This window comes from Embiotoca jacksoni, unplaced genomic scaffold (genome assembly GCF_022577435.1).
Source record: "Embiotoca jacksoni isolate LCO1_2020_lvr unplaced genomic scaffold, fEmbJac1.0.p SCAF_7, whole genome shotgun sequence".
In the NCBI taxonomy this organism is placed as follows: Eukaryota; Metazoa; Chordata; class Actinopteri; family Embiotocidae; genus Embiotoca; species Embiotoca jacksoni.
Genome location: NW_027185425.1, coordinates 15,478,955 through 15,490,297, shown reverse-complemented (window position 1 = coordinate 15,490,297; position 11,343 = coordinate 15,478,955). Strand labels below are relative to the sequence as shown.

The window sequence follows — 11,343 nt, the reverse complement described above, 5'->3', positions numbered from 1 at the left end:
CAACTTAACTGCAGCATCACCTGTTTAATTTAATCAAATATACCTACATATACGAAGTAAATTGAAAAGCTTGAGATCTTGTGGGCCTTTGAACCTGACAAAACAAAACTCGGGGTGAAGAATCCCATTTTGTCCTCCGCCTTGCCTCTGCAAAGCAGCTTGGGAAATCCGGCTGCTGTAAACATGGCGGCCGTAGTGGGAAGACTTCTGTCCTTCAGTAAAAACGCTAAGGTGCTGGTCTCGCCTTTGAGGCTGGCCGCGGTACCTGCTCACCGCTACAGCGTCGAGGTGTCCAGTACCGGCGAGGCCATCACTCACACTGGCCAGGTAAGATTAAAACGGACTCTTCGGCACCACCGGACGGCCTCACGTTATCTAACCTTCGCCTGGTGTCCCTGGAGCTAAACGCTCCGCTGCATCCATTCATAGCATTGGATTTAGTTTCCCATTTGAATGCTGGCTGTAACACACGTGAGGTCTAAAGGGCATCGACATTTATTCAGTTTGCAGGGACAACTGATGCATTTGCTTTACACAACACTTGCCCCGAATCTGACCCCCGAGTCAGCAACCGAATAAGATGATGTGTCATTGGCTGTAATTATTATTATTATTATTATTATTATTATTATTCAAATGAAAACATTGAGTGTTTTCCTGTCAGGTGTTTGATGAAAAGGATCCCAGGAGAGCTCGATTCGTCGGCAGACAGAAAGAGGTAAGAACTTAAGAACAAAGACGCTTCATGAAGCTCAGATTTGCTTCTAATTTGAATGTAAACCCATTAACAGGTATAATAAACAAATATCAAACAACGACACTTCCATTTCATGTGTGCAGCTGTTATTAAATACTCACATCTGCACACTTTTAGTTTGTACAACACAAATAAAATGTCAAAGATAGACATTTTATTTTGAAATCCATTTCTGTTCCTGGTTATGCCACATGTCCACTACTTAACCCATTTTAAAGGTGGAGATCCAACAAAGCTTCACATTATAGCCTCAGTGTGTCTCATAACTTAGTGTTTTCTTTTTATATTTGAGAGATAACTGCAGAAATCCTCTTGCACTGATTTATTTGTCATTGTTTGTGTTCAGGTGAATAAAAACTTTGCCATCAACTTGGTGGCGGAGGAGCCAGTGAGCGACATTGAGGCCAGGGTGGTGTCTTGTGATGGAGGTGGAGGAGCTCTGGGACACCCCAAAGTCTACATCAACCTGGTAAGAGCCTGCACACATCAATAATTACAAAATAATGGAAAGTGGTTCAGTATCGTTTGGAGGCAAAGCGCAGGAACAGAAAAACAGATAATTGCACCCCTTAAACCAAGCGGGTTTTCTGTAAGTGACATCTGACAACTGAAGATGTCACTGTTCTGATTAAGGCCTTGTTCATACGAAGATATATATATTTTTTTTAAATAAACATTTCCCTCCATGTTTTGGCCTCACATCCACACGCAAACTGCATTTCACGTCTGTAAAATGGAGCGTTTGGGAAGTGATGATGTCACACTTCAACAATGGCGATTATATATTGGTTTCTTTACGTTTGGTTCTCACCAACAATTATGAGTTTACAACTTATCTATAAATGAATGAATGAATGAATAATTAGCTCCTCTTGTTTTTGTTTTGAAGTCACCACCATCAAAGCTAGATGCTCTGAATGTTCCTCTCTGGTATTTGATGTATAATTAATGAAGACTTGATCGCCACCTACTGGCCGGGCATGCTTGTTTGAGCATTTGTGGTTGTATTTGCGTTCTCAAGTGTACGGAGATATATATTTTTTAAATCTTAGGGGAAAATATAAGTTCAGGAAAATATCTGTTTTGGTGCTAACATAACATTTTACGATCATGAGGTACTCCAGCAGACCAACTGAAGTATTATTGAAATGGTATCACCCCAAAGCGTGTAATACACCTGTCAGTCCACTAATACTTGCGCGTATGACCAAGGTCGAACAATTTGACAAAGAACACAAAATGTATGAGTAGGTGGATTAGGATGGTAGCATGGATCAAACTTTTATCCAGAAGACTGGGGTTCGAATCTGTGAGAAAGCAACATCTTTCTATTCAGGCCGATTTTTAAAGAAAACCTTTTCTTAACTCCTACCAGGAAGTTTTTGTGCCTCACAAGAACCACGTGGTTCTTCACGGCAAAACATGGCGGGCGTATTACACACTTTGACATGATCCCGGGCTGTATTGAAATGATCTTCTTTTTTTTTTTTGCTTTTAAAAATCAATTAGTATGCTTTTAGTTATGCAAACATGGACAAGGTAATCTGTAGTACTTTAATATTCAGTTAAGAGTGCAGTGTCGAACCACCACAACAGCTAAAATGATGCCAAAGTTCCATATTGTAAACACTAACTACCTTTTTCCTGTTTGTCTCCAGGATAAAGACACAAAAGTGGGCACCTGTGGCTACTGTGGATTACAGTTCAAGCAGAAGCATCATCACTGAAATGTACCTCTGTCTTTGCTTCTCTGTATAAATCGCCATATTGGTTAATAAATGATGTCTGTCTGTCTAAGAGCGTGTTCTTCTTTATAAAACCTGCTGGAATAAATGTTGCGACATGGAGGCAACATTATTCTCAACTATACTGCACAACAAGTTACATACTTCAAATGAATGTGAATGTCCTGTGTGAGAAAGGGTTTACCTCAACTGCTGATCCTGGACCAGTTTCAATCCTGGATGCTGCTGGCTGTTATCCAGTTGGATGCAGTTCCACCCTGTGACAGACAGAGGTCAGCAGCGTCCTGCAGATGTTTGCCACGGACAAAGATAGTTAAAAGCTCTTTGTCTTCAGAAATAAAGACAAGTTTCTTGTATTTTTTTTTAATGCAAGTAATAAGTAATTCACAAACTATAATACACAATAAAGATAATAGTGTGTAAAAAGCCTTTAATTAGTCTGATCTCATAAAAAGACCACAGATTAAAGTTGCAGTGCACCTTCAAACTAATCTGCTCCATTGTTATCTGCTGCAGTTGGGTTTATTTTCTTTCCTGCATGAAGAACTGATCTGCAACTGTACGTAGGCGAGATGCGTCCTGCCTCTGCCGTTTACTGTGAGGAGCGCTCAGAGAAACCTTAAGCATTCCTTGTGCATCCGCTCCCCACAATCTACGCTGTAAAAGTCTTGCTCTGCCAAGCCTGGAAGATAGCAGGAGGGAGCCGGCCTGATAAGACACAGCAGCGCGGAACAATACATGTTTGAAGAAGATCATATATATATTTCATCAGGCTTATTCTCCATAGACCTCTGCATGCCAAATTGTGCTGGGCTTGGCTCCGGCTCCAGACAGCACTAGCCTGTTCTGTCCCCAGTGATGCAGCCAGTGGAACTGCATTTTCCACACCATAGAGCTCAGGTTGGGAAGAGTTGTCAGGCTGCTATAATTGGCCATGGTGACTCCTGGAAGTGAGGCTTATGCTGTAGTTAACCTCATCTAGAGTCAGGCCACAGTGGATGATTGAAGGGGAGAGAGGTGCATTGTTCAAATGAGGCCGGGTCGGTGTCAGAGAGATGACTGGTTGGTCTTGCGGTTGGTAAGTCTGAGTGGTTCAGAGGTGGTGGTTGGTTGAGTTGGAGGCATTGCCAGAGGCGAAATCTTCAGATGAAACTGAGCATGTGAATTGTGCTGAATTAAACAGCGCTGTTTTTTTTTTTTTTTTTTTTTTTCTGTGCCTGGTTTTAACTGCACTCTTTAATTATTCACTGGTCTTAAATGCATCCCCCAGCACATTTCCAACATCATATATGTCAGGTAGCTCCAGATCATGAAGGTGGACCCGGACAATTTGCAGACGGACTCATTCATGGGTTCAGTTTTGAACTGTCAAATCAGCGCAGGGTCTGATGCTACATCCAGTTATCCCCTCTCATCCTGCAGAGTAATTGCAAATACAACCCTTAAGCATAATATGACCTGTTCTGTTGGGTCAGACCACTGAGACAAAGATGAGCTCAGATGAGACTGTAATCATATTGAAAATGTCCTCAGCACTGAGCTTCACAATAGATAATGGAGTTAAATGCCATTGAATTCTTTAACAAAGCGTCCCCACCACAACAATCACTCACTCTACACAAAAACATCCTCCTCTTCGCTGTAATTGCCCTATTAAAATATTTCTCCTTGAAGATGTGTCACATTACAGACCCTGAGGCTCATTATGGAGCTCCCTGCAGCCAATTATCTGAGCCTCCACGTCTGGGAGCGGCTGTGACCAAAAAGGGGCTCTCCTGCAGATCTGGGAGCAGCCCGCACTCCTTAAATCTGCACTTACTGTACGAGAGGCAAAAGAGAAAACTGACCTTTGGTCATTGTCTCGGGGCGACTCCACTCAGCTCCACTTTAGAGTCAGGTGACAGAGCTTCTGACCTTTACCATGGAAATAATGACTTGTTCTTGTGCCAGGAGCTCAGAGGGTTACCGCAGGGAGCGTGACACCTCTGGCGACATGTGACAGTTTTTGGAGGAGAGGGTTTGCACTCAGCACTTTGATAGCCACGGAAAACCAAAGTGTGTGTGACGAGACACAAGAGACTCAGAACAGTGTGTATATGGGAGCCAGAAAGTGTGTAGGTGTGTGTGTGTGTGTGTGTGTGTGTGTGTGTGTGTGTGTGTGTGTTTGAGTATGCAACAGAGACACAGACGGTGTTGAAAGGAAATAGGTGTCAGACGGAAGGTGCAGAGGAGAAATTTGAAGTTGTCAATACTTCCTGTGCAGATATCTGAAATTTTAAAAGTAGAAGTGATTCAGAAAAAGGGTCACAGTGTGCAAAAGAAAAATATGAATGAACAAGAAAGTTTAATATCATCATGACAAACTATGTATGGTTTACTTTTCAGAGTCAAATAAAAAGCCCCTTGCTTGTCGCCTCTGTGTTCATTCTCCCATAAGACATGAAGGGCCAAGTAACTCCTGGTGCTGTGAGCCAGACAAGTAAACAGTGGGTCTAACATTCCCCGACCTGTGCTGCGACACACTGAGTCTTAATCACATTATATGGCCCAGGGAGCAGGCCTTCGTGTCAGACGGGCTACTGAGTGGCTCTCTTGTGTGTCGAAAGCAGACAGAGGTGAGGTGAGACGAGTGGAGGGAGGAGGTAGGAGTGGGGGTAGGAGTGGGGGGAGGAGGGGGGGATGTGAAGTTTGGGAAGGAGGAGAGGGAAGGGAAGGGATGGATGGAGGAGTGAAGGTATGAGAGGGCAGTGGAGCAAGATACAGAGTGAAAAGTAGAGGTGGAAGAAGCAAATGTAAATCACCGGCTAAAATTCAGCCACATCTAGTTTTGACAGTATCATGTCTGAAAAAGTTCACACACGGCACCTTCTTCGGAAAAGAATCATTAGGGAAACATTGTAATTGAATAATTTAACATTAAGAAGCAGGTTTTGTGGCGTTTATGTTGATCGTGCTTTTTATTAAGCTGCTAGTAAAAAAAATGCAAACTTCCTGCAGCGCAGAATACATCTACAGTCTTCAGCTGTAATCAGCATTTTTTACACAAGTCCTGAATCAAATTATTGTGTGTGATATGGCAGCTTTTGGTCATAGTGATGAACCCATTGGTAATTATCACCAACTCTTCAATTAGCCTCAGTTGCAGAGATTTGCTGTGGTTTTTTTTTTTAGCTTGTTTTGGTTTTCTGGCCCTCGACTTCTGCCTCCTGTTTTGGTTGAGTCTCAATGCTCTCGCAGCGTTGCTTTTAGTCTTAGCAAGGTAGCTGCTTTAAATGTAAAAGGTCTAAAGACCAACCACAACAATCAAACAGCTGAGAGACAAAGTCAGAAACTGCTGGTGAGCATAGTGGAGTGTTTATCAGCTAAAGGGACAGAGTTTAGCAAAAAGAGGAGTGAAATCAAACTTAGATAAATAAGAAACTATTTGTTCACAAGTTTGCCATGTTTCAGTCAAACCATCTGTGACTTTAGAATTTAAATCTAAACCAATATTTGTCGCTAATTTTTCATAAAATACAAACAAACAGAGTGAATGAATACATGATTCTTCAATACACTCTTGTAGAAACAAGTGCATTTTGAAAAAACACTGGTAAGAACGCCAAATTCAAGAAACTTCTTAGTTAACACTGAAATCAAGTGAACTTAAACATTTTTAGACCAAAGTTGGAGCAGATTTAATGCAATTTAACAACAATACACTGCAGTGTACAGTGTATATGTACCTTTCTCCACATGCTTGTTACCCATGAGAAAAGTCATGTCTCGAATGGCTCAGGGTGAGAACAAGCATAACCTTATATCTTTTAACCCCACTCAGCACCGAGCCGACCTCTTATCTCTCTGCCATTCCACATCCTTCATCACACTACCACCTTCTCTTCTGAAGTCAAATCTTCCTCAAGAAAAATAAAAAAGGAAACAAAATTGCACCAACTGTGGCGCATAAAATTGAGTCTGAGCAGAAATATAAATATAAAAGATATATTTGCAGCCTTCCACAATAAGATCCCCCCCCCCTCCTGCAAGTGGAAGAAAGAAAACTTTACAGAAATAAGAAGTCAGATGTCATTATTTATCATCTTAAATCTTACTTATTTATGAGGCAGAAACAGAATGAAATTCTCGGTTGAATTCATCCTGAATTATTTAATCTGAAATGGTTAATTCCATACAAAGCCCAGGCAGATCCCTCCTCTGTTCTGATAAATACTTTATCACTGTTCCTAAATCGAAAACAGGAGGAGGAGAAAGATGGGGATGGGGGTGGAGAAAAGAAAAAAAAACTTCTCACTGTTTCCTGTTGTGCTTCGTTTTAGAAAGTGTTGGTTTAAATCTTTTGTGGGCTAAATATGTGAAGTTTTGTTTAATAATTAAAGTTGATGGAAATGTTTTTTCTAAATAAAACATTTAGGCCTAATGATGCCAGCCTTATTTCTCTGTTTATTTCTGTGATGTTTCCTTATTGCCGCCTGTATGAAACAAAACAACAACAAAACAAAAATCCCCAAAGTGGATAAAGATGTGACACTTACTTCAAATTACTTAAGAGCTTTTATGAGGCATTTTGCTCATGGTGGATTTTCTTGCAGTCCCAGGTTGACAAAGTCAAAAGGCGCCTAATGAAAAGGGACGCATCGCTGATTGCAGCTATATCTGGAGCTGAGGTGGAAGTGGCATCGATTTAACAATTTAGCAGCACCCTCCTCTGTGTGTTTCCATTAGTCACGGCTGAATACCACCCACTTTCCCCCCTTTTCACTCCCTCCAAACACACGCACACACACAAACAGTCTCTCTCACATACACACGCACACGCACACACGCACACACACATACACACAAACAATCTCTCACGCACACACGCACGCATATCCAAAGCTGCGGTGGTATATTCCACCGCTCCTGAACAGGATTTATATCATCTAAAGTGATTCCACTATCGGTTCTACAACAGTGGGCAGCTAATGTAAGGGCACACTCAGAGAACTTCGCCAATGCTACGGAATACACTTTTTATTCTTGTGACTCAGTGCATGTGCAGGCTATAGTGCAAGTGTACAATATTGTATATTTTTCATGTGTGTGAACCGTACAACCTTCCTGCAGGGAAGTGTGTGGTGACAGTTGTTTTGCTCCAAGACATCCGATCATCCACGAAGTCCATAAGAGCCTGTAAGAGACTGAGGGACAATCCATTCGCCAAATTAGGATCATACACTGCAAATTGACCGTTCGCTAAACCCCGCCGTCGATTGACCATTTTCCAGACATAACTTAGCAACTGTAAGTAAGCAGTGACTACGATTTTCAGTGGACATGAGGCTAGAAGAGTGATACTCTGCACCACAGGTGGAGGGTGGTGTGTTTTCTTAAGACTTTTCTAAACCGAAACCACAAGAAAAAAAAGTGTAAGGATAGCTCAAACTGCTCCAACTTAAGCTGCAATCCTTAGCATGCCCACCCCAAAAGGCAGCATGTTGTTTGCATTGACAATAAACTGGTGATGATGCTGACTTTTTTTTCTCTCGATAGATATGAAACTTGAGTGTTAGCCATTTAGCAAGATATCGTGAATGTTACTAAAAAATTCATGCTTTTGCAAGATTATTGTTTTAAAACAAAACATACACAAACATTTAAGCAGCTACATTGGCTCCACAACTTTTACACTGATTGCTCCAGACTTTAGGGTCAGTGGTTGTTGTCTATGGCAATCCTGCTTTCGTCTATCTTTGCCTAGAACGAGAATGGAAACCTCGACAGGCGTAGCAACTAGGAGGGGTGGCGCTTAACGAACGGTCAACTGTTCATGTCACACAAACAAGGTACTTTCTGTTTTAAGTCCAGCGGTCTAAATGTTCCAGTGATGACAAGTTGGCGGACTACAAAGATGACGTAGATTGAACAATTTCAAAGGACTGTCCTGGTGTCCTGCTGTCTATCGCGGCATCATTTAAGCCCTTCCATGCCTCGGCAGGTTTGGGCTGTTGGAAAGGAGGACCGTGGAAAACTCCGTCCACCCATTCTCTGAGCGTGGCGACTGGAGATTCCTGCTGCCTTTGTGCCTTGGTGACCGCCATGTTTGTTGGATACCCAGGTGAGGAGGACCCGGTTGACGACAGCATACAGGGAGGGTATTCTGGCTGCAAGCTGCCATCCAAAGACACGGCAGTGTGTGCGATGGACCAAATTTTCGGCTTGGTGTCTGTGCTTCGAAGGTCTGGATTAAGGTAGAAGGAGGTGTTCTGGTGTTGGACCGGCGTGAGTTTGGGGCAGTCCGGGGACAGTCTCTCTTTTCCGTGTAGTGGGTCTGAGTTGTGCGTGAGATGCCCGTGCGGGAGATCCGTATTTGGGTTCGCTTCGTTGTCCTCAGGTAGAAACTGTGGCTTCGGCTCACAGTCGGAAACATCCGATTCCAAAAGGTCAAAGTCCTCGAGATCACTCTGCAGGTCGGCACACTGTTGATCTGCAAGAACAAGTGATGCAGGAAACAGTGAGTGTGTGCATGCTAATCAAACCTGAGGAAACCACAAAACAAGCAAAACAAGCCGACAGATTAATTTGGGCCTCACCAGGAAGGTCTTTGTCACTTATAAGCGGCTTATCAGCTTCATCACTGTCGTCTTCACAGCATCGGTCATCAGAGCTTTTACAAGCCCGCGGTGACCACGTCACCTTGTTCTCCTTTTTCAGTCTCCTGCGTGCATTGGCAAACCATGTAGACACCTGAGGGAGGGAAGGAAAGGGGTAAGGAAAGGAAAAGAGGAACTTGTAATCATATGAGGAAGAGAAAGAAGGACATAATACAGGAGCGGGGAGACGATGAAGGAGGGAAAGGCAGAAAAATAATTGAGAAAAAATAAGTTTCAGATCCAACAGACCTTTCCTCCAACTTAACTTTTAAGACATAAGTCTTCAAGAGAGGCCTTGAATGTGAAATATTTTGCAAAATCCCACCTGTGTAAGGGTCATCCTGGTGATGATAGCAAGCATAATCTTCTCTCCCTTTGTCGGGTACGGGTTCTTCTGGTGCTCCTGCAGCCAAGCCTTCAGGGTGCTGGTGGTCTCCCGAGTGGCATTTTTACGACGTGAAGCACTGTCTGAGCATGAATACCTAAGCCACATGGTGACAATCGATCAATAGTGAGCTCAAACCAAAAGTAAGTGAAAGATATTTGCAATGAAAAGAAAAATTCACAATTTATTGATTATAAAATCATTTACGAATATGATTCGGAAGACATATAAAGACCCTCAAAACACTGCTGTATAAACCAGTTCGAGACACTAAATCTCAATATGGACATTATAGTTATGGTGTAATACCAAAACATAAAATAATATGAGGTCACAGACACAGACCACAGATACCACAGACACCCTCAAAATCATTTTCAGCAGTCCCAAGGAAATCATTATGATATTATTATGTTTTCAGATGAGAGAATGGGCTTTAATGTAAAGGTGATAAAAGCACTCATTGACTTACCCATATCTGTCATAAGGATATTGTCCAAATGTGTATTCATAAGGATAATAAGCAGGAGGCTGAGATGTCCCCACATGCACAGATGCAGCTCCTTCTTTAGGATCTAGTGGCCCCTGAAAATATTGAAAAGTAAATTATATGAATACATTTCTGATCGAGAAAAATATTCTAACTTTATTCTTTGAAAAAAAAAAAAAAAAGAATCCACCTGTTCTTCTTCCCCTTGTTATAGACGTCTGCGCAGCTGTACATTTTTAAATTAATGACAAACGCATCGAATAGGTAAAAACACTCACTCTGGAATAGAGAGCAGTGGCATCGCTGGCGCAGGTGTTGTAATAGCTTTGGCTTTTTGGATAAGGGCTGCTGTAGACCCCGATTCCAGTTCCAGGGGTGAGCTGGTGGCCCGGGGAGCGCAGCACCGAGTGGGACGGAGGAGTTCCCGGCTCCAGGCAGCCGGCCAGGGAGCTGGAGGTCATCAGAAACTATGGAGAAATGTATCAAACTAACTTAATTTGTCCCATAAATGAAATTGACTCACACACACTTATGAACAGTGAAAAGTCAGAGTATAAAGTAGTTTTCACTGGAAAAACATTTCACTTATTAAAGCACACACATTAGAGCTGAAATACGCGTTTCCTTTAACTTTTTCAATTTTCTTTTGCAAACAATAAAGAAAAAAATATTTGTAAAACTCTTATTTCTGTTATTTCTTTGACCACATAAATAAAATAGAAAATGCACGAGGGGAAACAACGTTTACGAATTGATGTTGCCACATTTCTGACGAGTCAAATTGCGTATAAAGTGACTTGCAGATGAATATTTTGAGAAATTAGAAATCTAATTGTTCCCTTTACTTTGCATACGATAACTTCGAGGGGAAAAAAAAACACATTTACTGTACCTGTGGTGTGGTGGAGTAGGAATATCCCAGTTGAGAGTAAGCCATGGTTCAAAAAAGATCAAAGAGGCAAAAGCAGGAGAGCAGACGCGGGGCGACATCCAACAGCATCCGTGCCAAACGCGGGTTTTTGCTTCTGACACTAGTTTGGAGATAGTTTTCCAGCGAACTTTCCTGTTTTTACCATCTGAATATCGTTTACCACCTTGTCCAAATGAGGGCACGCTGACATTTACGCACCACTTTCATTTTACGCACCGCGATAAACAGGCTTTAAAAGTAACTTCTTGGCTTCACTTGCAGTTCCGTCTCATTCAGCTACAGCTGCTTCAGCTTCTACAGTGTCTCTGCTATCTTACAATCCAAAGCGAGTGTGTGTGTGTGTGTGTGTGTGTGTATGTGTGTGTGTGTGTGTGTGTGATCAAACCATGCATCTCCCTCT

The 11,343-nt window shown here is 42.2% G+C and overlaps 2 protein-coding genes across 2 annotated transcripts; one reads left to right on the top strand and one right to left on the bottom strand.

The window, feature by feature from the left end:
• Positions 1-159: 159 nt before the first annotated feature.
• ndufs6 (NADH:ubiquinone oxidoreductase subunit S6) lies at positions 160-2,554 on the top strand. The gene is made up of 4 exons (XM_069176153.1): positions 160-327; positions 665-718; positions 1,104-1,226; positions 2,416-2,554. Exons 1-4 carry the CDS (start codon positions 184-186, stop codon positions 2,482-2,484), a joined length of 390 nt encoding a protein of 129 aa, XP_069032254.1. The 5' UTR covers positions 160-183; the 3' UTR covers positions 2,485-2,554.
• A 5,647-nt stretch (positions 2,555-8,201) lies between these two features.
• On the bottom strand, positions 8,202-11,064 carry irx4b (iroquois homeobox 4b). Its single transcript, XM_069176542.1, has 6 exons — positions 10,905-11,064; positions 10,291-10,479; positions 9,995-10,107; positions 9,463-9,619; positions 9,078-9,231; positions 8,202-8,971 (listed from the first exon to the last, which is right to left on the bottom strand). Exons 1-6 carry the CDS (start codon positions 10,947-10,949, stop codon positions 8,388-8,390), a joined length of 1,242 nt encoding a protein of 413 aa, XP_069032643.1. The 5' UTR covers positions 10,950-11,064; the 3' UTR covers positions 8,202-8,387.
• Positions 11,065-11,343: the final 279 nt, after the last annotated feature.

Bases quoted from the DNA above. Each gene is read 5' to 3' on its own strand.
- ndufs6 (XM_069176153.1), top strand. From the start codon at position 184: ATGGCGGCCGTAGTGGGAAGACTTCTGTCCTTCAGTAAAAACGCTAAG. The intron at 719-1,103 runs GTAAGAACTTAA...GTTTGTGTTCAG, and splicing joins TCGTCGGCAGACAGAAAGAG to GTGAATAAAAACTTTGCCAT. The intron at 1,227-2,415 runs GTAAGAGCCTGC...GTTTGTCTCCAG, and splicing joins CCAAAGTCTACATCAACCTG to GATAAAGACACAAAAGTGGG.
- irx4b (XM_069176542.1), bottom strand. From the start codon at position 10,949: ATGGCTTACTCTCAACTGGGATATTCCTACTCCACCACACCACAG. The intron at 10,480-10,904 runs GTACAGTAAATG...ATTTCTCCATAG, and splicing joins CCTACTCCACCACACCACAG to TTTCTGATGACCTCCAGCTC. The intron at 9,620-9,994 runs GTAAGTCAATGA...CATGTGGCTTAG, and splicing joins TATCCTTATGACAGATATGG to GTATTCATGCTCAGACAGTG.